The sequence below is a fragment of the Salarias fasciatus genome, chromosome 7 (genome assembly GCF_902148845.1).
Source record: "Salarias fasciatus chromosome 7, fSalaFa1.1, whole genome shotgun sequence".
Lineage (NCBI taxonomy): Eukaryota > Metazoa > Chordata > Actinopteri > Blenniiformes > Blenniidae > Salarias > Salarias fasciatus.
In genome coordinates, this window is record NC_043751.1 from 29,429,279 (window position 1) to 29,455,426 (window position 26,148).

General features: G+C 43.4%; 1 protein-coding gene across 1 annotated transcript in view; it reads right to left on the reverse strand.

Annotated features, from left to right (window-relative positions):
• cdh13 (cadherin 13, H-cadherin (heart)) overlaps window positions 1–22,537 on the reverse strand; it is a 378,606-nt gene extending 356,069 nt beyond the window's left edge. Inside the window, exon 1 of the mRNA XM_030095419.1 lies at window positions 22,279–22,537. Within this exon, the coding sequence (XP_029951279.1) occupies window positions 22,279–22,323 (45 nt within the window). The 5' untranslated portion in view covers window positions 22,324–22,537. The remainder of the gene's footprint in view (window positions 1–22,278) is intronic.
• Between the last annotated feature and the right edge of the window lie 3,611 nt (window positions 22,538–26,148).

Genomic DNA, 26,148 nt, shown 5'->3' on the forward strand with positions numbered 1-26,148 from the left:
AGGTCAGATGTCAGACATAGTTTAATTTCAGTTGAATGTTTGCTCTTTGTCCTTTGTCAGTTCCTCTTATCTATGAGTTATGAAGCTACACTGCAGCCTCATAATTTAAGTTTTGCCAGAAGTATTAAACAGCGTTGGGTGCAGAATCCTACAGGAACATGAGGGACTATTTATGGCTGGAAATACAGTCAGCACAAAGACCGCGTTGTGTTTAAGTTACTCTGCTGACGATCTAACTGGGCTTCCTCACTTTGTTGTAGACACTGGCCGTGGACGAATGCCTGTGGAATTTCAATACCATCAATTAGTAATTTTGGGTCAATTTTACAACGTTTTTAGATCTATTTGAATATTACATGATTAAGTTTCTTGATCAGAGTGAGATAGGAGACAATTGGTGACGTCTGCAATAGAACAGGGAAGGTTGAATCATATAATACAGAACAATCATTTATAAAGATGAGAAAGAGAAGAGGCCTGAGGATTGATCCCTGTGGCACGCCACATTCAATCTTTGATCTGTCAAAACTTATCGCGCTGTACTGCTCCATATTTCTAAAGGAAGTCACTGAGCCATTTTATGGTCAACTGTATCGAATTCCTTTGATAAACCCAGAAAAAAAAAAACCAACAAAGGAGCCATATATTTTGCGTGTTTCTGATGAAAAGCATAGTGTTGTTCAAACAGGATATCGGTTTCATTATTCTTACATAGGCTAATACATTTTGAAAACACAGCGGTAGCCATCTTCAAACAACTTTCAATTATCTTGGAACAATGTGAGATTGTAAAGGCACCCTGCTGGGTTTCCCTGTGGTGAGTGGAAAGCGTTTACCTTTGGATATAATCAATGCTACACAGTAAGAGCTTCTATTTGCTTCAGTTTGAGGTATAAAACAGAGAGATTACATCGGGATGCATGGCATGTTAAATTCCTTGCTGAGGTAACTTGTTTTGCTTAACAAGTCACTGAGAGATGCAGACGAGGTCCAGCGAAACGGCCATAGCTGTTATGCTCTGCATCAATGTGACGCTAACATTATACAATATGCATTCAGCATAACAAGTGCCTTTATTATGGTGTGTGGCATATTGGGAAAAAAAATAGCAAATGTATTTGACTAGGACTGGAGTTTGAACTTTTTGATTTTTCTTTTTTTAAACTTAATCTAGCACCCCCCCACAAACTCACAGGCTTACACATCCACACAAACATTTGCAGACTAAACCTATTTCCCAGATGTCTGCCATTGCCAGCCAAAGGTGGGTCCTAATTCTCTCCAATCACAACTACAAAGACCAATCTCTGCACCCAGGGAGATTCAGCAGGATAAAAAGGAAAAAAAAAAAAAAGATTGCCTCAAACTATTCTCTATCCACAATCACCACAACACACACAGCCACGTCTAAAACTTCTGCTCACTAAACACAAAAATGAGCAGTCGGCGCCCACCAACACCCTCAAACACACAGGATGCTTTCATAATATTCCTTGTTTGCCCTGTTGGTAATACAAAAAAAAAATTGAAAATGAAATCATGGGATTTTGTGTGGTATTTATTCCTCTTCTCCTTTAAAGTTATTGAGATCCCGTCTTTTGCTTCCATTGTTTACTAAAACAAAAATAGCATCCATGCTTCTCTCCTGCAAATCAGTGTTTTTTTGTTTTTTGTTTTGTTTTTGTTCCCTGTGGGAATAATAGAGGAAGACATCAGGTAGCTCCCGTGGAGCATGTGCAACAGAGAGCTGCATGAGAAGAATACATTAACTCTTCTCCAGGTCCGCTGACGACAACCACTTAATAACAACACTTCAAACGTCCCTCCTAATGACTGAATCATTGTGGCTAATGGCATTTGGTTTGACAGACATATTATCCTTCAAGTGTTTCCTACGCCAAAATATCATCGATTTATTCTTTTTTTCCATCAAGCTCACACTAATGGCTTTTATAGGTGTCCATACGCCTGTATACACCATGGATAGACGGAGATGAATGGTGACACTGGTGCCAAAGATGAAGGTAAAGAAATGACTATAAAAAGCAGAGCCAGTGAAAGCGTCGAAATAATGAGCCCCACGGACTTCTTGATTACTGGCTGGAAGTTTTGCCACTTGTGTTCAGTAAGCCAGCGAGCGACGCTCGGGTTAATGCTGGTACACTGGCAGATGATCCAGCCCAAATCCAAGTCTCTCCTCAAATCATTGCAGCCACGGCTGATAATATGATAGGAAAAGGGCTGCTTAGGGGACACGGCGGCAGGATCAAGAACACAACTGAGACGGAGATAATGACGGAGGGAAACGTTTCAACCTCTGCAGCAGAGCCACATTAGTGCACCGGAGACATGTGCTTGTGATTTTTATTACAGCATTTACAGTTTTGGACTGGTCGTCGAGGAAAAGCCACAATTTGAGAACAAGACCATTTCTTTTTGGGATGTGGTTTACATGCACTCCGGGTGATTAAAAGCTGTCATATCACAAAATCCAGGATACTATCAGTGAGAGTATGTTTTAAGAGAACAGATGAGATTAAAGCAGAGTCTAGACTACAAACCAGTGGCATCACTGTGGATTGAACGACGAATGAGGCATTTTATGTTTTACTGCTGGCACCTTTACTGCTTTGACTAATCAGCCTTGTTAAAGCTGCAACTGGTGTGTTTCTTTAGCCAGAAAGCACTCGTACAATTCCTCTTGAGCACCAAACAGTAAACAGACTCGGTAAATAAGGAGTGGAGCGCCTATCTGACAAAGAGCGACGGCACTTCTTGAGGAGTCACAATGCTAAAGGGAGAAAAAACAGATAATTTAACTCATTATTTTTGTCCTTAATTAAACAAAGCTGGAACTAATCCCAGCTGATGTGAAGCCAGTCCATCACAGAGCAAACTAACAATTACAAACAAAACCAAACACCTACGGCAATTTAGAGAGATCGACAAAAACACAACTAATTTGTCTTTGGACTGTTTTTCCGCATGCAGACTCTTCACGCCCTGAACCATCATCTAACACATGCAGTCAACTTGAATTGATGCCCAATTCTATGACATTCAGATCATTGGTAAAGGCCAATATAGGATGAAAAGGAAATCCCTTTTCCCAATATGTCAGGCTGATGACATTTTCAATGATTGTGATGGTTGATTAAGTACAATAGGTCAGATTTGCTTTTGTGCCTTGCATCACTGAAGTATACTTTTTGTCTGTATTGTCAGTGAGTCTTCATATTTATTATATGTGATTTTTTTCCCCCTACAGATATACCCATTTGATGGAAATAAATAAAAAGAAGATCTTGTGGGAAAGTCGACAAATCTGAATGAAAGGTAAAAAAAATACTATTAAAAGTGGGAGTGTGGCAATTAGCACAGAGAAAACAACTCACTAAAGAATTTCATGCAGATGAACCAAAGTATGCAAAGTGTGGCAAGTAGTCCGTCGTCTACGTGAGATCGTAACCCCTCATGCACTTACGGGAGTTTTGGTCCTGCGATATGCATTTGAAGCGGCTCTTCGGAGTGCGCTCTCTGTCCACATGCTCCAGCTGATGGAGCAGACACATTAAGCAAGCAGGTGAAAACAGGAGCTGGGATGAGATGAGAGACACTCGCAGGTGGGAGAGGGTGAAGCAATAGATGGGAACAGAATACAGGTAGTTGCTTTAGAAGCCACAATTTGTCATTCTTCGCAACAGCCGGCGAACGCTCTCAGCGAATAAATATTCATGGCAAGTGGAAAGGGTCGTTCAGTATCGTCCTCCCACCACTGAAAAAAGCCCGGCGAAATCTCCACGTGAGGAATGACTCTGTCAGGACCCATTTCAGAGCAACAACTCAGCGACCCCGTCCACCCACGGGCCACACATAAGCACTACCAGAGGAGCTCTGTCCTCTGCAATTCCTCAATCGCTTCTCTTTCTCCAAACCATGCGTTCCATTCTCGTGCATTTCGTCACCTGCCTCACATGATCTCCCGTCCCACAGTCATTACCTCCACTAACAAGTCTCCCTTAGCCCCCTTCTCTTTGCTTCACTCTTTATTTGTCTTTACCGCTCTGCATCTCCGACCACAGCCGGTCTGAAGGCGCCGGGCTGACCGGAGAGCTGAATGCCGAGCTCCGTTATGCCTGATGTCTGGGGCGCAGATGGAGTTTAGAGGCTAAAAACAGCGGCAAAAAAAAAACAATAAAAAAAAAATAAGAAGAATGTAAGAGGAAATAAGACAAAGATGAGTGGAATGAAAAGAACAGCTTTCGGAGACAGACGGGGAACAAGACGGAGCTGACAGGAGGGGGGGATCAGTCAGAGGTCGAGTCAGAGTCGGTCAGAATCAACGTTTGAGCCGAAGCTGCAAATCTGGACAAGACACTCCTCAACCACAAAACCACCTGGAATCAAAAGAACAAAAGGTTTTACAATCACTTTAAGATCCTTGATTGAATAGCCACAGATATTACAAAGAAAAAAGGAAAACGTTTGCTCATGATTGATTCAAAACCGCTGACTAAACTGTCACTTATGTCGATATGAAAATGACGAAACTGAAACTTTGAGATTTGGGAGGCTGTAATTATTTAAATGTGGCAGACAGAAAGTAAATTATGATTGAACATTTTATACATCATATGAAATAGTAAGTAAAGTATCCACAATAGGCATCTTAGTTCAGGGGCCACCAACAGCCCGGTCTCCTCTTGAGTGTCCCGGACCGGTAAAATTGTGCCCCTCAAACTTTTAAAATTGTGTTGCAGGATACACGTGAACACACACACACACACATTTTTTTTTTAAACTGAAAATAAAGTAAAAGAATGATTTTGAGTAATTTCTAAAGATAAGTGGTTCAAAAGTTCTATTACCTATAAATTCCAAAGGAAAAAAAAAAATGATCACAGGCAAAAAAAATGGGAATGGGTTTCTATAAGTTTCCCATGATGCTCTCCTGAGATGTACAGGAGTGTCACTGAGGTACAAAACGTACCTGAGAAAGATTTTATTTTTCCTGATTATAACGTCTGTTTCTACATGACAGAGGGTCTTGCCGAGTTGTGTTTTCTTCATCAGATCCTGAAACGTCAGGACAAACTGGTGAGTCTAATCTTCATAATGTAGATATTTTTATCGGGTGTAAAGCTGTGGAGACTCAGCCCACAGGTTAGGGCTGATTCCCGATTAGAGGCCGGGCCTGTCTGCAGGGGTATGTTATGCGGCTGATATAATCCGCCATCGGAGACATTAAACTGGCCACGGGCAAAAAGAATGCTGCTTAGCTTAACATTTTCAGTGTGATAAAGCTTGTTGTGTACTGCCAGATGAGCATTTTCCTCCCACTTGTGCACGATAATTTCCTCCTGTCCGGCTGATTTCTTCTTTTCACTGTCGGCTGTTAAGCTGAGCACTTTATGACGTACATTTTTTAAGCGTTTGGCTAGAAGGAAGCTATCAAATCATTCTTAATCACTGCCAACTTAAACCCCATGTTTATCTACATTTCTTTTAGCAGGTTGTTGGAGCAATTGGACAGTTTCACCTCAGTTATGCAATCAGATGCAGCGATCTGACAGAGGGAGATTACATTTTCAAATCTTATTCTTTACGCACACTGCAAATGGGGAGAAAAGAAAATTCAGAACTCAAACATGATAAAGAACGGAAGAAAGGCCGGAAAGCTCAGGAAATACTAGCTGGAAAGTAAAGATTAATTCTCTGAAAGGGCAAAACTCCCTAATTGCAGGATCGGGAGCAGGTGGCAACAGTTTTACTTGTGTTTGCACAAATCCAAAGGCTGCTAGAAAGATGAGGTAACTGACAGATTGATGCCACAAACACACTCGCCATGAAATCAAAATCACACCTGAAATAATCCACCAAAGAGTAATGACTCACACAGGGCTCCACCGCTTTCACTGCCTGTCTTCGGCCAAGCAAAACGCTTCCCGTCTGTCTCCACAGCAAACTCACCTGTGAGGGCGTCTCTTCACGGGCTCTCCAGCCAACCTGAAGCAGCGTCCAGTCAGCTGATCAGTGGTGCCGCAGCTTGGCTGAAGCAATTCCGTGTGATCACATCATGTGACAGAGCTTTTTGTGTGTCTGTGTGTGTGAGTGTGTGCCTGAAGATTTCAATTCCAAGTTGAAGGTGTGAATTTGGTTTGAGGAGCTTGGATTTTTTTGGTTTGGGTGGAGGTTCATATATAGACAGCAGTTAAATCAAATCCTGGAATCTAAATTAACTTTGAGGGAGAAAAAAAAAACACTCAAAAGAAAATCTTATGTACGGTATCTTTTCAAATACAAGTGCTTTTGTTTTATTTTTTTTGAAAGAGGCGAGGTCGTCTCATACGTAATCTCCTGTTATGTCATTTTCTGCATCGCAGCAGCATCGAGGCCTCAGGAACTGGAGGGACATGACGGATCTGATCTGCAGACGCCCGACAGTCAAACATCAGGAGACGCAGCGATCATGACTTTAAAATGCTGCATTTTAAACATACAGGGAGGACGATGCTGACTTTAAACAATGTAAAACATGCACGAAACCAGAGGACATCTGAAGCACATGCACGCTCATGACTGTGTTCTGTTTTTAAAACAACACTTTGATCCAATATGTTTGACTATTTTTTCATTTGAAAATGAACTCCATGTCTCCATAAAAATCTTCTCCAAATACGAGTCAAGGGGGATTTAAAAGAGGAGGCCGATGCAATGCCGTAAAAAGTATGGACTGAGTATATAAAAGTGGTTGAACAATTATGTGGAGCTGTGCAGCTGAAACAGTTTCCACCAGCTGTCAGTTTCCAGAGTGGAGCTGGAGAACATCACAGGACGACAGTCTTCACCCTGAGACACTCATTAGCACTTCCTACAGAGGTGAGGCTGCGTGTGTGTGTGTGTGTGTGTGTGTGTGTGTGTGTGTGTGTGTGTGTGTGTGTGTGTGTGTGTGTTCTCACGTTGATTAGAGAACAAATGAGGAAATTTCTGCGCGTGTCTGTGACCCAAATGTATAAGTTTCAAAATCCTGTAAATCCTGTTAGGGCTCTGTGGGGGCAATTAAATGTGATGATGGATCCAGATGGACACACTCTAACAGGTACACACACGGAATGACACACAAATCCCACATGTAATATATTTCAGTGTGTTCAATTAACAGTGTTCACGAGTCTTAAAGGCTCAGATCTTTGCATTAAAACTTCTGTATCGATGTCAAAAACCAAGTCGCAGCTGGATTACAAGGCGAAACCTCAGGCTGGACATGGATTTGTCTTTGCAAGAGCTGCTTAACACTTCTGAACAGAATCACTGCAAATAAAAAGATGTACATCTGGAAAAGTGAGATGCTTCATCAAGCTTCCCCATCACATCAAAACTCCATATTTGTGCATCTATATTGGTTGATATTTCCACAGATTTCAGGTAAAGGCAAACTGTCAGCTGTTTGCTGTTTTCATATCAACACTCCTCAACTCAGAAGTGGGAATTTCCCATGTGGTGTCTTGATTTTCAAACAGGATGACGAGATTGTTAATGCATGAAAAACCTAAAACACCTTTGGAGAATAACGACTATCTGATCAACATTCACACCTGAGAAGGTTGCTCTCAAAATGACCCACACATTTGATTTACCACCTTCACAAGCATTGATCTTTTTAATGGCTGATTCACAACTTCCTCAAACTACTTTAAAGTTTTCTTCCATAGTCTAATAATAAATACTTTCTCATCATCGTTGATTCACTTTACACTTTCTTTGACTGCAGTTTTTTTTTTTTCTTTTTTGTTTTTTTAAGCTTCTTAGTTTTTTGAATGTCAGATCTGTAAATGAAAGCTTTGGACAGCCTGCTTCAGATGAGCAGAGGAAAAGGGCACACGCTGCAGGTAGGACAAAAAAAAATCCATGAATAAAAAGTGGTTAGAAGTAGGATCTTACAACATTGGTTAAAAATGATATTGCGATTAAAAATAGGCTCTGGTTAAGCTAATGTTTGGGGAAAAAATGTCAACAACAATGTCAACAACTATTACTGATAAATACATTACTTGACTCAGTTCCTTTGATAGAATTGACTATTTCCAGTAGATTGTTTCACAGGTTCATATGTCCATTATTACTAAATACTGAAGCTGAAGGGAGGAAAACACAAGAGAAATGTGCCCAAAAGTCTTTTTTTTTTTAACTTTGAAATGAATGCCTGTCAACAGCACTGCCGATCATTCATTCATCGTCTGTACAGTTTGATCTAATGCAGGGTGGAGGCAGCCGAGGCAGATCACATCCGAAGACTGGCAGAGTCAGGGAGGATCTCTGGAAGAATCACCACTCACAGTCCTCAATTAATCCCAATGTATGCATGTGGATTATGGGAAGAAAGCTAAAAAAAATCCCGAGCACAAACATGCAGACTCCGCCCGGAGAGGCCCTCAAGCCTGAACTCCACCCGTAGATGTTCTGCCTATTTGACGGGACCATTAACCAATACACCACTGCAGCCAAGGTCAAAAACAATCAGAGAAAAGAAAGAAATCCTGATCTGAAGTGTTTCTAAAAGCTCCACACTGACATGAACAGACGCTCCAGCTTACGCTATACATACTGTTTCACTGTCATCGTTTTAAAGTCTGCTCTCCTACACAACCGTTGCCGCTTCTTGCCAAAGCAATGTTACTTTGCAACTTGAGCATATATAACAGCTGAAGCAGCTTTTACCCACCCACTGTTCAAGTTCAGCGCTCCAGCCTCTTCACATTCAGACAGGCTGAGAGAATAAATTGTCTGTGCTTTTGATGTTGAGAGTTATCAAGAAACACCTGTGGTGGAGTCAAATACTTGACATCTGCATTTGCTTTCCAGAGTGTTTTGGTTTGTGAGCGTTCAGAATAAAAGTTTGTATTAGTGGTGAAGTGTGGCGTTCAATTATAGAGAAAATTTAAAAAAAAAACATGCTTTCAGGACAAACATGAGCGACTCCGCTGTCTCGCAGAGCAAAGGCGAAGAACAGTGTTTTGTTTTTGTTATATCTTGTATTTTTTCTTGTAAGATATGGGAGAAAATGTCTGATGTGTGTCAGGGTGGCACACTGGGGAAGTGGTTAGCACTGTCATCTCACACCCTGAACGGCAAACTGGGCTGACTTCCCACTTTCTCACATGAGTTTTGTCCTGTTTCCTCCCGCAATCTAAAGAAAGTCTGAGCGAATTATCACTTCGGGATGTCCGCGATGATTCCTGCCTTTCACCTATTTGTGTTAAAATCCCTGCCAAAATGTGGCAGCTCAGAGATCCACACAGGGATGTGTCAGGGACCCGTAATGCGTGCGCACATTATTTTCACGAGAGCTTACACAGCAGATAAGTGCAGAATATCTCTGCTCACATGAGACATAATGTGGCCTGCGGTGGAGAGAGTCATGCACACGGCTGCTGTCACTTCGTCCAGCGAACAAAACCTTTACCTGCCTGCACGCGAACTACGGCTGTAGAGAATAGTTCTTCTGCACATGTGCGAGTAGATGCACAATATCAGTGGCAACCTCCACTAAAACAATGTGCTTTAACTTGAAACTTTAGCAAAAATGAGGCTGAAGTGAACAAGGTGGCTAAAGTGGGTCCAGAAAATGAATGGAAGGCATTGAACTGGTGGTTCACTGAAAAGCCAGTGGTCACATCCAGGGCCTCTGACAGCTGAACTAGCTAGAACCTGATCAAAACAGCCTCTTCTGATGCTTGAAACAGTTTGATAATTGGTGGAATCTCAATGTTTGTGGTGTTATTGAGTGTGTGAAAAAAAACAGGTTAACAGAAGAAACTAAGCAAACTGCTGACATAAGATCACTGACTTATTTTGGGACAACGTAGGTTCAGAAATGCAGCAGTGGTTCATTCTCTCTCACCTCACAGTGTGAACATCATTAGTTCAGGGCCTTTTGGGGCCTGCTATTCAAACTTTGCCTGTTCTTCTTGTATATGCACGGGGTTTTTTGTTGTTGCGGTACTCAGAGTTTCCACTCAGAGTCTAAAACATGAATTTCAGGTTATTGGATCACTGGTGGAATATGACTGTTGTTTGTCCGTAGCTTTGATCAGCTCCAACCCCTGCGACCTGAAGTGGGATACAGCAGGACAGAAGATGGATGGACGACTATTTTTAACAGAGGGGTTCAGGTATTTATAGCAAAGATTAAACTAGCAGATCTGCAAGAAGAAAAAGAATTCACAAAATATCCTACTTTCCTCTAAAATACCTGCATTTCAACTCATTACATCATCGTCTAACAGTTTAGGTCTTCCCATGCAATATAATATGCTGTCTATTTGTACACACAGCTCTGAACAATGCACTGTGCCCACTCTTCCTCCACTGAAGTGTTTTGTTTTATCCAATTACGCGGTGACTGTTGTTCAAGCTCGAATGCCATTTTATCTGGAGCCATCAAAACAAATTCAATAGAACTGTCGAAAACAGCTTGGATGCAGTGAAGGTGATGTTTTTGATTAAAAAAAAAAAAACAAAGTCATGTGTGTTTCACAATATCTACAAGCTTGAGTTACATCAAGTGAGGAAGACGACACAAAGGCAGACTGGGATCATGTTAAATTAAGCTCATGTGTTCCGCTGGTGGGAACACACAGCACCTGTAGTGAATGTTCTTGTCCTCAATACCCAAATATACTCTGAGGCAGAGTGAATCTCTGGAGACGCCGCCACAGAAAGTAAAGCACAGCGCCAACTGAAAATCCAACTACCATCCAGTATCTTTTCCCCCCCCCGATTTTTTTTTTTTTTTAACAATCCATCATGGATTTTAAAACTTTCCAATTGATATATTTTTCATTTGCAAATTCAACCCAGGCACTTTACGCATTTATCAAAAACTTTCAGTCACCAAACACAAAAGATTAAAAGAGAAATTCTGAAAACTGAACTGAAAAATATGCTGCAATCAAACTGTTTTGCATATTGTTTGAAAAACATGTAATTTGGTCTGGGAGCTCTTAGGATTCAAAGAGGCCACTTTGGGACCTGGTAATGTCGAAGCGCTCAACAGCAGAAGTGGCCAGTGGAGTCATTTGTGGTTAATTAAATCAGAAAAGACAAAAAAAAAAAAAAAAAACTCTCAGTCAAATACTCCAGGTGTCATGTGCAGACACACTCCAGCTCACTAAAAAGGACACGCTCCTTCCTCCTCTGGCTCCATTAGAAATAATTATCTCCAATTGATCTTCCAGTTCCTTGGTTCCGCGCTGCAGTAACTTGAGCTTGTCTGTGCTGTGTCAGCCGTCAATTGTCTTTCCGAAGTGTGTGTGTGTGTGTGTGTGTGTGTCTGCGTGTGAGCGTTAATGTGTGTGACCTGCACATCCCAGGTCTGCGGGAAACACCGTTCGTCTTGTGACAGCCTGCCATACAGTTCCTGTGAATCTGTATATAGCTCGTCCCGGGGCAGCGGCGGAGCGTGTCCTCCGGCGGGGCTCGGGGAAAGGGAAAGAAGCCCTCTTTCAGCAGGTCAACCACAGGGGGGGCAGTAATGGTAAATGCACTGATAACCGGCCACCCGGTGTGACTCTACTGCGGCGTGAAAAACCAAGCCGTCAGTATGGGGACCACCGCAGCGGAAAATTGTGTCCAGTAAAGCGTGCAAGGTGGGGAGAGGATGTGACAGTGAAGACATGCAATCCTAATGAAAATCAAATCCAGTCAGCTTGCTTCTCACAGAATCTCTGTAGCAGGAAGCCCCAAGCCCAGCTGCATCTTCCCCTGCAGTTGATAACCAAGGTGAGGCTGAAATAATGAGAGGGGAGGAGGGCATCTCCATAACTCGGGTGAATGACACTGATGTCAAGGGGAAACTTTGCATCTTCATTATTTTTTCCTGTGGCGAGAGAAACGTCTTGCCTCTAATGACAAACGTGTATATTTTCTAACCCGTCTAAATGAGTCACAGCATATGTTGGAGGGGGTGGGCGCCGCATCTCTATGGAAATCTCTGCATTCACCTTGCGAGGGTTCAGCCACAGCCTCATCTTTACCGTCATTCCTGCTGCCTCAGCCTTCCCAGGAGAATCGCAGCATTACCAACTTCACCACGAGCCCTTAAGTGTACTTGCAAATTGCTATGCGTGCACTTATGCGGATGGATTGCTACGTGTCCCAACTCTTTGTTTTAATTACTTCAGGTCTGCAGGACAAATTCCTGCATGGGTCACTTAATGCAAAACTTGTTCCGTCCTGTATCGAGTCTCTGCAAGTGAAAAAAATAGTAGGAGACATTAAGTATTGACTGGAATTAAAAATGTTTACAGCGAAGAAACAGGCTTCGCACCACATGGAATTTAAGATGGGCGAGTAAACCAGTGGGTGTTACTGATGCTCGCTAAGGCTGTTTGCAAACCACCAATTAAAACAGTCAGAACGTGTTTAATTACACAAGAAATAAGGTGAACAAGTTATAGCTGAAAACTTAAAAAAAGAAAAAAGATGATGTAGTTCCAAAGCTTCACCACACACACTGGATTGAGTTAGATATTTGGCAAACAACCATCAGGCATGAGCACTGTGGTCCAGAGGGAATAGTTAAGAAATAGTCCAGAGTCATGAGTGCATGCAACAAAGAGAGGATACAGTGGAATCTAGATTTTTAGAGGGAAACAAACTCACTGAGAAAATGTCATGATTCCTGAGACTCCAGTTGAGGAGGAGGCAGATCTGTTTGGCAACTGAACATAGAGTGGAGAGGTGTCTCTTCCAAAACAGAACATCCGATTAATTCATGCTGAGCTGCACATTCAGGGATCATTGAGCTACTTCAATGCAGCGTCCCAGGGAGCTGCAGGGGATCAGGGGCCTTGCTAAGGGACCCACGGCGGTGACGCGTCAGCAGTGGGATTCAACCCTGTGAACTCCGAACCCAACTCGATCTCTTTGATGTACAAAGATAAAGTCAGAGGAACGGGATTGGATTAAGATTTGATAGGAATCCTGAAACAGAATTTCCTTCCCTGATCCCTTCTGGAGATTATTCATCTGCATTGGAACAACCCTGTCCATCAGTAACCAACAGGAAACAAAGGATTGCACTCTAAATGATCTCCCTCCAGCTCATCTGGGTTCTTTTCCTGTTACACTTCTGTCACGTGATTCGTTGAATCTTGTAGAAGATTTACTTTGTAGATTGTGTATCAGCTGAGGCTCCGTTAACGCGGTGTATTCAAGTGAAAACGGAAAACTTTCATTGTGCTTTTGGGACCTGTTTAGCTGACCACGGCTCAGGCTCTGTCTCCATGTAAACAGTGGATATGTCGCTACTGCACATGTGCACCGTGGTCGCGGTAAACAGTTCTCTAATGGCGGTCTCCAAAGTGGCATGACTTCGAGATGCTGTGCTGCTTGGGTCAATAAGATTAAAATAAACAAAGAACAGAGGAATCAAATAAACTTCTTGACTCGAAAATCTTCATGATTGCACCTTTCGAGCTTCAAAAATGTTCCATTTCCTCTGGAAACCGCCAATGGCCTTTTGATGACTAACATTCTGTTCTTTCGGCTTCGGGATCCATGCAACGAGGAAAAGTAGCTTTTGAGACGAGAAATGGAGGAAGCTCTGAGTGTATAGGAAAAGCATCCAGATTGTCAATTATTGCAGCTCTACATTGTTTCCTTCCATAAATACTGCATAAGTTTGACATCAGTGTTGGAGTCAGACACCGCTCAAAGAGAGTTCAAACCTCATCCACACAGCTCAAGCAAAACACAAAGCCGTCACGGCTTAGGTCATTACAGTCCAGCCGCATTTCACCCCTGCCTTTTCATTCCACTTAATTCTTTTTGCCCTATCCAATAATTCATTTGTAAGCTCAAAGCATTGGACCTGCTTGCATTAATATGAGATAACCCTCTGAATAGAGAGCGACATTAATTGTGTCTAAAGGAATTCCACTGAAGTGGCAGCCCCCACTGTCAGTGGCAGGCAAAAGTTGGCTCTCTCATTCCCCCACATGCTGACATCAAAAGCAATAAGTGGGAAGAGCTATTCTAATTGCCTTGAAGCGACCGGCCTGCGTAGGCTCCAATACACTGCTTTGTCTGCTCACTTCAAATAAGTCCTCCAATCCCTGTCTATTTCTTGACAGTCCAGTTCAGGGGTTTAAATGGCCACTCTAATGTTACAAAGCACCTTAACAAAAACACTCCCATCAGAAACTATACTGGCAAAAGCCCGTGTACACACACACACACACACACACACACACACACACACACTTAAAACACAAAGTGGATCTGAGTGGCAATTATCACTGACAGCCCTCCACAGGATATCTGGCATTTTGTTGCCATCTAGGCAGCAGGGGTGGTACTGCATGCACAAGGGCTGCCAAAAACCCCACCTTCCCCTTACTCCATGTCCCTCGGTACAGTAAAACAGGGACAGTGGAGCATACAGGAACAGAGCAGGATGAAATTACATTCAGAAAGCACCCTGCTGCCTCATCTACCGTACCCTATGAATAAAGAGAAGAATATGAACAAGGAGAGGAGATGAAAGGGAAGTGGGGCTGATGAGAAGAAAACTAGGTAAGAAAACGCTGCAGAGCAATGAAGACTAAAAAAAAAAAAAGATGAAGTGGGTAAGCTGGTAAAAGTCAAGAAGACCTTCTCAGCTATCAGTTCCATTTTACAGCAGAAAGGGATTTGATTACTTCAAAGACTGGTGCTAAACACAGAGAGAGGGGGGAAAACCCTAGAGTCATGTTGGAAAATCAGGAAAAAGTAGGGCTGATGCCTTCAAACAATCACATCACATGCTTCGAAAGTAAAGTGGCACATCAGAGAAGCCGTCTCCAGCAGAGTTTTAAGAAAGTCAAGGTGATGATGTGTCTTGTGCAATTATCCAGATTTGAGGCCATGTGTAACGTCCTCGCCTGCCTCGATATTCGCAGCAGCTCAGGCACAGGTGTGTTTGTCTTTGGATGGATTTTTCTAAACTAACCTTGAGATCAGTTCCAACTCGAGCGGCAAATGACTCACTCAGAACAAGTGTCGTCATAAAAATATCGCGGCGAAAAGAAACAACATCAGTGGATTAAAAAGGGAGGCATTGAGAAGAAAAGCATGCTGTCTGCATGTTTGTGAAACTCAACTTACATAAAAATGTTCAGAAAATGGTAAGCGCTTTGGTTAAGCGGATAGTACTAGTGAAAATCTGTGTGAGTGTGTGTGTACGTGCATGTGTGTGTGAACAACATTCATGATTAATCAGCCTGATGCAATTCTTTGCCACCATCTAATTTTCTATTCGGTTAGCCACCCTTGCAAGCCTCAGGTTTTTTTTTTTTTTTTTCCTTCTTGTGCACACACACGTACACCAACACATACGGAGCACTCCAGTATAAATACGAGACCAATGTCACTCCCTCTCACTGAATATATAGATAAAAACCAAAAGTGTTTTTCTGTTCTAAACAACATGCCATTCAAACTCACGATTGGCATTTCAATGCACAAGCTCCAATAACTGCTTCAGGAGAAATAGCAGGCGATTGTCTGGCTCACTGTGGGACTCGCTGCTTACTGTAAATAAACGGTGCTTACGTGTAGTGCTTTTTACCGTGGCACTTGACAAGGTGCTTTACAACCCTGCCTCTCATTCACACACCTATACTCAGACAATAATGGTAGTGGTGCATCCATGCAACGAATCTGTTAATAAAGAGTTGGAACTCAGCATGCGGCATCTTACAGGGTGGAGATCCTGGCATGGAAGCCTGTTCCACCAAACTGAGCACAACCAAACTCTTAAATAGAGACGTTTTGAAAAGAACATCAAAAGGTTAAGCAAGCTGGGCTCGGTTTCTTAACTTGCTCATATTGAGCAGGGGGGGAAACTCTACATCACTGTGCCAGAGGTACACTCATCCATAGGGAACAGTGCAAGGTAAGCATACAGCAGGCCATGAATCAAACACACACGGTTGAGTATTCAGATAGACTCTCAGAGATTTTTAGACCTCATTAAACTCTAATCCCACCTCTCAAAATCTTATTGGAAGTAAGACTTCTAAAGACAGACAAGTGTTCTCTTAGGTGTTCATCTAAATTTTTGAGTAAAGCCTAAAGAGGACTGGATCCGTTTAAAATCTAATGATGTATTCCCACCCCAAGGTACTTATTGCAGCACTGTGGATAAAAGTTACGATTGTGAATTTTCCTCCCCACTGCTCCATTTGGTTTGATAGGTACAAGTAAATATCAGGGCAGGACACGGAGGCGGCTGTATTCAGTTATTCTCCTCCTCCAGAATATGCAGAAAGAATACCAAGTCGGCGTGTTTGATTTGTATCTATTTCATCGCAATGTCTCAGCCGTAGTGGCCAGTGATGCATGGCGGGGCCCGTCTATCGGCAGAAGCACCGCCAGGGACCGACTTAACCACCAATACTCTCATAAAAAATACATCAAGCACAGCTGGCAGAAATCTCCATCAACCATTTTGACCCTGCGGCTACAATTAACAATGCAGTTGGTGATGAAAAGCTGGCTATTTAGTGATCTTTGGTGAGTGGCTCTTATTCATGAGTCAAGAATGGTCTGCAACACATCCATTACCTTAACTATGTTAAAAAAAAAAAAAAAAAAAAGAAGAAGAAAGAGGCACGTTCAACCAACAGCTGAGCACTACTCGCTGACAGATTAATGCAACTGAGAGTATTATCGCCTGCAACTATGTCAGTGAAACTACTCTTGTGGAAGAAATGGGACCCTGCAGTACCAGCCTTTTACATGAATACTCCCACTGTGTTGCTGGCGGCTTCACATACTCTGTGGCAATAGAGAAGAGTCATTGCAATCATGCTGAAAAAGAAACTCCTTCCGTCTGCCTCACAGTCTCATGCTACTGAGTGTGTGTTTCTGTGTGACAGAAAAAGAGAGGGGAAGACACATCTGTTTTGGGGTTTTTTTCTGGGAGTGTGGGAAAGAGACAGACAAACAGCGCAGGTGAATGCCTCATGAATATCTGTAATGTGTTACAGAGAGTGTTTGCTGAGCTGGTGGTGGATACATGGGCAGAGGGCCGGGGAAAGTGACACACACACACACACACACACAGAGCAAAGGTGTGAACCATATCTTGCTCGCATGTGGCAGCTTTTCTCGTTTTCGTTCCCTTAACCAGAGCATCTCCACGGCTCTTTGTCTGGCACTTATTTTGTCTGCATGCTTGTGGATCTGCTCGTATGACCACAAAACCGACGACGACCAGCACCAAACTGAGATGAAAGTGTGATCAACTGAAGGGACAGCATCGTATTGTACTGCTGTGTCCTTCACACATGGGTACTGAGGCCTTCTGTGTGTGTGTGTGTGTGTGTGTGTGTGTATGTGTGTGTGTGTGTGTGTGTGTGTGTGTGTGTGTTTGTCTCGTCACTCACAAATAAGCCATTAATCCACTCTCCTAGGACGAAGGCTTTTTTTCTTTTTCTTTTTTTTTTCTCCCACTTGGCACATTTCATGATTAAACCACGCAATGTCCATTGGCGTTTTGCATAATTAGGCCACTTATATCAAATGCAGACAGATTCTAATGGAGCGCTAAGGGGACATATTTACTTTAATTACTACTCTCGCTATCTCTATACCTCATCCTTCTTCACTTCATCCTCCTCTCATCCACTCCCTTCCTCTGGAGACTGCATTGGCGACGTCAAGGGAAAGAAGATTGAAGAAGACTGTGTTTCCCTCAAAGGTCACAGCCTCCCTCAGTGGAGTTAAGATAGCGTTTGACCTTATAGCCCATTACAGCGCAATGCTGCTCAACCACAGTCACCTGGGAACACGGGAAAAAAAATAAAAAACCAGACTCCCCCATTACAGGCAGGGAAACAGTGCACAGGTGTGTGAGTCTCTCAGAGTCCATCTCAGTTAAAACTTTGGCCCTTGTGAGTGCTGATCACGTGTGCAATCACATGTGTGTTTTTCAGCTGAAGGAAGCTTCTAAAGTTTGACGGCAACATCAGAAAAAAGTGCACACCTTTCCAAAGAAAAAGAGGAGGGGGGGGGGGGATCCAAACAGCACTCTCAACAGCACAGACTGAGGCTGGCTGTGTGCTTCTCACAGGAAATAGCACAGAGGATGTGAATGAGACTGAAACCTCAAAGCTCCATACAAGAAAGCCTATTTGCCAGCCGATTGTTAGAACCACAGTAACACCCGGGTACATTTAGACAGCAGTCTAGATTGGAATTGGGCTGCTTTTACTTGAACCATTTCATGCCTTCTTTTATTCTCCGTGTTTGTGTGCCTCTGCAGGCTGTTAAAATTGCAAACTTCTCTGCAATTTCTTTAAACTCTAAACCTTTATTTTGGCAGCCAGACTATAGGAGATGAAAAAGCAGAGCTTGCAGGGAGAGGAGATGAGGTTAGAGCAAAGCGGGAGCCATGAGGGGTGAGGACAAGTGAAGAGCAGAAGCAGAGGGGTGGGGTGGGGGGGGGGAAGACCCCTGCCTTAATGACTGGCATTCCTCATTAGTGTCATCATTAGACTTTGTGGCTTGTCATACTGTCACTCTTTAACTAGGCTCCTCTTAAAAAAAAAAAAAGTCCATCATTGAGGCAGTCCTTGGTTGCGGGAGGGATGGCAGGTCTGAAAAGACGCTCTGCACACACACCCCTTCCTGACGGGGGCAAACAAGAGGCTTGCTGGTGGCCTGTGATTGAAAGGGTGACTGATTGTTACCAGTCGTGGACCCGACAAGGCTTCATCTTCATGGTGAAGGAAGAGGAGAGCACAGGAAAAGTGTGAGGCAGACATGCAAATTTCACATTCCTCATTATTCCCTGAACGACACATCAAAACATGAGGAATTTATGACTGTAAAAGAAAAACAGAGACGATAAAGGTCCAGGCTGAATACAGTATGCGCTGCTATGATGTGTGTGTGTGTGTGTGTGTGTGTGTTTGTGTGTACTCAGATCTCACACCTGTTGGTGCACTCCTGAATAATATATTGCTCAGACATGCCAGGAATGGCCATGTCCGCTCTTTTTGATAATACTAGATCAATGAACTGCCTCCAGGACTGAAAGTGTGTGGGGAGAGAGAGCGGAGGACGAGTCAAAGAGAAGGATAAAAGGATAAAGTGTGGCTCCCTGTATCAGGTGTGTGTGTGTGTGAGTGTGTATATGTGCACTACGGCGAAGGTCAGTACTGTCTGTGAGTAACAGGACACCATGGTTACGCCTTGTCTTAAGTGCCACATGTCAAACATTTTCCCTGTCAGAGACAGTGACCTCCTCCCTGAATGGGCCTGCCCCGCCTTAAATAGGAACTTTACCACTTGGTTGGTCGCCGCACCCGTAAACGTCCGTGACAGCAAATCTTCCCAGGTGCCAGCCCAGAATTTAAACTGCGGACGCAGTCCTGTCATCCTCCAGCCAGCGGCGAGCGAAGGGAGACACAAAGCATTTCCAGGGAATCGATGCTGGATTAGGTTTGGAGAATCACATTAATTGTGGTAAACGACAGGCTTCGCAGGGTGGGGAGGACAGGTGCCAAAATGAAGAGGAAAAAAACAAAGAGGAGACGAACGCAAAGACGGGCGAAGATAGGGAGCAGGACTCCAAGTTGGGAAACTGAAGAAGAAGGATGGGGGAAGAAACATGTTTGCACCTGCAGCTCCCAGCTGTGCTTATTCTGAATCATTGCTCCACCTGGAGAGGCTGCTTAGCGTTCCATTTGGAAAACAGCGATTTATTACCAATGAGGGGCCTGCTAGACATGTGTGTGTGTGTGTGTGCGTGTGTGCGTGTGTGTCTAGTGTAGTGTAGTGTAGGTGGTGAGAGGAAGGTAGGTGTGGAAAGGAACTTGGCTCTCCACCCGAACATCTATAAACAAGAGCACCTCCTTGAAGCCCACACACACCATAATGTGGTGCGAATGGAGGTTTTTGTGATTCTGAAAGCGGCGACGGGGCAGGCTCGCAGGTTGTTTTGTCGATGAGTCAGGGAGAATAAGTGTGTATCGCATCTTGGATACAAATGGTTCATGAGAATTGTGTGTATTTGTGATCAGGCTGAAAAGCAGATCAAATGAGAAGAACAGCCATTTTTGTTTTGTTTGTGTCAGTGATTTGAATAAATTTCAGTTGATTCACATTTTTTGAATGGTTTACATTCAGGGTATTGAAAGCACAAAATATGACTGCCGATTTTGGTGTGACAGCAAAAGGATGTGAACTCTCCCACGGCGCACCGTCAGCCGCCTGTAAGTCAGGCAACAAGCCAAAGGACACTCAGAATCACGTCTGACCTTCTACAAACTGCAGGTTAGCCGAAGATAAGAGTTTTTCTTTAAATTTCTCAGGGATTAAATGAATTAATCTAGTCAGTGGCGAGCACAGTACAATAACACAAATGTGTGAGTATGTGTGCAAGACAGGAGAAGACAGGTGCTAATCAATAAAATAGAAGTTAAATAAATTTTCCGCAGGCTCTATTAACCTGAATCATGGTCGTCGCCGTGAATCAGAGGATGGAGCCACAATGTGAAAGAGACCTAATGGCTTCTCCAATTAAAACTGACTAATGTACAGTGGGGAGGGTTCACTAAAAACCCACACAGGTTACACAAAAGAACAAAAAAAAAAAAAGTGCCAAATGAGCTCTGCTGTCTGCTGCCTCCCAATACAACCGGATGAGAGAGAAAGACAGAGGGAGGATGAGAGGAGTGAGGAGCAGCACAGCAACGCAGACTTTCCCAAATGAGCTGTTTGCCTGCCACGCTCCGGGGCTCTCCCATTGTTGCTCTGTTTAGAAATAGTCTCAGCTAGGTTGTTTTAAAATTAGCTTTGCAGCGTGCCACCAGAAGAGACGGAGTCATTACTGTAACTACACACTCAACACTTCACTGGTAATTTGTGATGATCTTCATGGGGGGAATATATCTTGTCAGTGTGAGGCGGTCAGAGGCTAAGGCAGCTGTGAAAGAGCATCCCCGCAGCTGGATTCATAACTGCAGCTGGATTCATTCCTACAGCTGGATTCATTCCTGTAGCTGGAATCATGCAGCAGCTGGAATTACCCTGCAGCTGGATTCATCCTGGATTCACTCTGCAGCTGGATTCATTCCAGCAGCTGGAATTACCCTGCAGCTGGATTCATCCTGGATTCACTCTGCAGCTGGATTCATTCCTGCAGCTGGAATTACCCTGCAGCTGGATTCATCCCTGCAGATGGATTCATCCTGGATTCATCCTGCAGCTGGATTCATCCTGGATTCATCCTGCAGCTGGATTCCTCCCATCTGAGGAGCCGCTGAAGGAGGGCAGGTGAAACTTCACACAGACTGTGATTTAAGACAAAACCTGTTACGGTGGCACAGATTTCCGCAGCCTTGGTGCTGCTGCCCTTAATTTAAACAGTCCTCCAAAGACTTGATTGGCAGAAACAGCTGTTCCCAGTTACCTCACTCTCTCCCCATATTAAAGTCAAATCAAACGGGCGAGTGGCTCTATCACAGAGGGAATTAAGCCTTTATTAAATATCTCAAGAGAGTCCACGTCTACGGAGGCCAATAAACTGAGTAAAATACCCACAAAGACGCCACAGATTACACAGCGGAGCGGCCAACTTACTCCTCTCCCTCTCTTACTCTTCTCTCACTCTTTCCTTCTGTCCCTGTGGCACCCCCCGCCGACTTTTCCTCCTCTCCTCCACTCCTCCTCCGTGCTCCTGTGTGCTTCCCACACAGGCGCACGCGCGCGGACGCACGCGCGAGCCCAAAGAAACGCTCAAGTTGGTGGCTGAGCGGAATATAGATGCGACTGGAGACAAGAGCCGGCGCCGTGATTTGCACATAGACATCGGGACGCACACACCCTGCGCTCTCTTTTCCACATCAGCTCTTCCCCTCTCCTCCATCCTCCTGTTTCCCCTCTCTCCTTTATTCCTCAAAAAGAAAAGAAATATATAATAAATGAGTCCCCAAAGTGAAGCGAGCACTGCAGATTCCCAGAGCCGACCTCCTCTGCCCCAAACTCGGTGCCATGAATGGAGCCGTGCGCGCAGAGGGACGCAGCGGGGGAAACTTGCTGCGAGGCGCCGCGGACTGAGCGTGTCGGGGCGCCGCGCGTTCTGTGCACACTCCGGACAAACTTGACAAGCTCGCAAGCCAGGAAAACGAGAGTAGCTCGAGAAAATGAGTAAAAGCGAGAGCGAAAAGGAGAGTCGGCTCGGATGTGAATGGGAGCTCTTGTCTCACTCTGTCACACATGTCTTACCTGGTGGAAGAGGAAAGCCAAGAGGATGCGGGCTCCAATCTCCATGGTCGGCTCAATTTTCTCTGGGTATGGAACACAAACAGATTCAAGACAGGGTGATAGAGGCTGGGTCAGCTCTGCTCATAATTCCACTGTCCAACCGCCGGAGAGAGAGGAAAGCCTTTCTCCGCGCTGCCAACTTCCTCCAAATACAACTGCAGTCGGATCAGCAAAGCGCTGGATAGTGAAGGCGAGACCACGACCAATAGATTTATGAGTAGGACAGAGAGAGAGAGAGAGAGAGAGAGAGAGAGAGAGAGAGAGAGAGAGAGAGAGAGAGAGAGAGAGAGGGAGAGGAGGGAGGTGTGCGAGGGGAGTGGTGATGGGGGCGAGGAGGCTGCCGGAGTGGAAGTGGAGGGTCAGCATCCCCACTTTGCTTCTGCTCCGGATTTTTGACGCACGGTTAATTTGTGGAGTTGTGAGTGATTTCTGCAGGTGCACCTGCAGGATGGGTTTTCATCACCGCCACCACCAGGGGTTTCGTTCTCAGCCCTCCGCCGTCTGATCCGTGCCATTTTGAAGATGATGTACTGTTATACTTATTTTATATTCAATCAAAGTGAGAGGGCGCTCGGGAAGACTCTGTTATAGCCCTGCATCCCTCCTATGAGCGCGGAGATGCCTGCAGGGCACCCCGGGAGAAAGATCCTCCAGTAAATGATACATTTCAGACTCTTTAATATTACAGTGAAAGTACAACTTTGTATAGTTGTGCTAAATGATATTGCCGTTTACACAGGACCAGTGCAAGTTTCCGAAGTTACCCTGAGTTTAATATTTTACAACCCCCATTTTTCACTATCAGACTGTTCTTCCTCTTAATGAATTCTTAATTTGTGTGGGGATTTTTTTGTTCTCTCGCTTGTTTTTCTTTGGTTGTTTGTCAGAGGAAGCAGAAGTAAGCAACGCAGCTCTTCCTGGTGGGGGGTTCATGTCACATCATCTCTGCTGTGTTCATCCTAAATGTTCAGATTTTAAAATTAATATGGTCTTATCTCAGTCTTAGCACACTGGAGTTTGATGTCACACCATATGTTTTGATGTTTTCTTGCTTTATAAAGGATTCGAGACATTGTCAGTGTGTGTATGGAATACATTTGCATTCTATTCTGTTCTGTTTTCAGGACAAACTCTGTTGAAATAATTAGGTGGTGTTTTTCTGTATATTGTCAACAAATGCATAGGTCTCATGGGTGAATCTTTTGTGTATGCAGCCAGATGTTATACTTCTGTGGGTAAGATTGAAAAAAAAATCTTCCTTTAAGATATAAATGAAGTGAATAATACAACTAGAACAAGCATGAAAGATGTGACAAAAGCATTTTCTTCCCCAACCGTTTCAGAGGTCTCTGGTCACATAACTGTAAATCACTGCAGAGTACGATGGCAAAAATGAACAGAACTATTTCAAATGTATGGAGGCATCATGCAGCTCAGCCTGGAAGAGAGAACACGTGGTAAATTACCACTTTTGTACATATTTCTAGTGTTGAATGGGAAAACAAAAGCAGATATTGTAAAAAAAAAAAAAAATATATATATATATATATATATATATATATATATATATATATATATATATAAATATATACAGTATATACATATATATATATATATATACACACACACACAATAATTTGAACACATCTACTGTTTAAACAAATCCATAGTTTACCACATTTTGAACAACTAAAATGCAAATATTAGTACTTTATCAATATCAACAGTATCATCGAGGATGCACAGATTGCTTTTTGAGCTTGGGTCAGACCGATTTCAATCCACAGATGTAAAAAATGTAGTCAAGTCTGCAGGTTGCAACAATTTCCTGCAGCACCAAAAAGAGACTTGATCATCAGTATTCTGCAGGCAGGCTGTCAGAGAATCAAGAGAGTAGAATAAGAATATTATAGACCATCAGATAAGTTTCATCCAATTGGGAGCCTTTGAAAAAATGATGTGATAGGAAGTCAAACGGACTTCAACACCTTTCTTTTAGTTTCAAAGAAAAGCCCTCTTGTTCAGGTGTCCTTGAGTAGCGCTGTTGTGTAGCCGACTGTGACATCTGAGTTTCCGGCTGGGAATAATCAATTAACTAGCACGTAATTATTAAAGTGGGGGATGGCTCATTTGAATTCAGCACTGTAACTGATTAGTCCTAATAGCATTGAGCATACTGTCGCGCAGATTGCCTTTAGTCTTTGCAAAGTTTCACAGGTGATGGACAAGTTGTCAAAAAGGGCTGGAAGTTGGGAAATAACAGGATGTTTTGCAGCTTTTTGTCTTTAAATTTAAATATTTTGAGGTGTTATCGACGAGTTGTGAAAGAGGTTTACAGATCAGCCAGCTGTTTTCTTCAGTGAGCACCAAATCTTTTGTTCTGGGCTCAAAGGTCAGACGTCTATCAGAGGAGCCCATCAGTGTTTTCTGAGGGACAGAGCTGTCATGGAGCACACTTAATCTTCATGCAAAGTACCCTTAACCTCCAGCACGCAGACGGATCACGGCGAGCGAAACGGACAGATGAGTCCGCCGTCCAGAGAAGCAGCCAAACCCTGGGATAATGGAAACACTCAGAGCCGCCCCTTTGTTTTCCTCCCTCTGTTTCTCACACCAACAAACACTTGGATGCATATAATGTGATGACAGATTTCTACGTATATCCATCTCGACCATGCGGAAGGGAAAAGGTTATCAACGCTGGAAAGTGAGGTGAGGGTCTCACTATCTCTCAGTGCAACAGCAACAACAAAAAAAGAAAAACAGTCAAAATCTCTCCTCTCCTTTTTCAATGGATGTGAAAAATGAGGGCAGGAATTGTTGTGACGCCTGAGGAATTGGTTTTCCGAGACAATTTTTCTGCCATATACATTTATCAGTGAAGTAACAGCATTCAGAACATATCAGCAGCGACTGCCTGGCCCACAGCAAACCGGCGCACGTGTCCAACTCAGGAAGATGATCGAAATGATCCATTCAAATGGCCGCACTCAGAATGAAATCGTCAGACAGCGTCTTAACTTAACTCCCCCTGTCAGACACATCCAAATCATCTGCAGATAATTTAGACTTTTGGAGGAATCACAGAACGGAAGTCATGTTGGGTTTGTGAGCCTCGGCTGAGAGGAATCAACAGATCATGACTGAAACGTCTGTTCAGTGGCAGAGAAAGAGAGGATTGAGCTCAATCAGCCTGACAGCTTTCAGGCTCAACTTCATTAGTCCAAAATGCTCATGACTCAGTTTAGTAAACATAGAAACAGAGGGAATTTAAAGTGCTATATTTCAGATATTTATGGACGTCCACAAAAAAAAAAAAAAAAAATCGCCTGATGGAACTTGATACTACGTCTATTTTTATTTTAGTGAAAACTGGCTCGACTCGATTCCTTCTGAGATATTTCTGCCACTCACATGCATAGCTGCCAATTTACTGACTTATTAAAAGAAAATATATTTGGTAGCATTTAAGGTTTGGCTCTCAGTCACTATTTTTTTCTTTCTTAGCTGCGCAGCAAAATTGGCAAAAGTGGCAACTAATTATGTGTGTCAGCAAGAAAATGATAAAGCGAGAGGCCATTTCCAATGAAATACAAGTTTGATGAAGTAAAGAAATAAATGAGCACGATGTGGCCGTTTTGGTGGCCAGTGCTGAGCTCTGTCACTGCTCTTTGTCTGTATCGTTTCCTTTCTGTGATGTTGAAAAGCTTTAACATAACGTCAACATTCTCTTTACATCCGCATTTAGAGAAAATAATTCAGTGTCTCATTATTATGATGAACTGTGTGCAGCCCAGCTGATGCACCTTCATTTTGGACTTCTTTTCTACT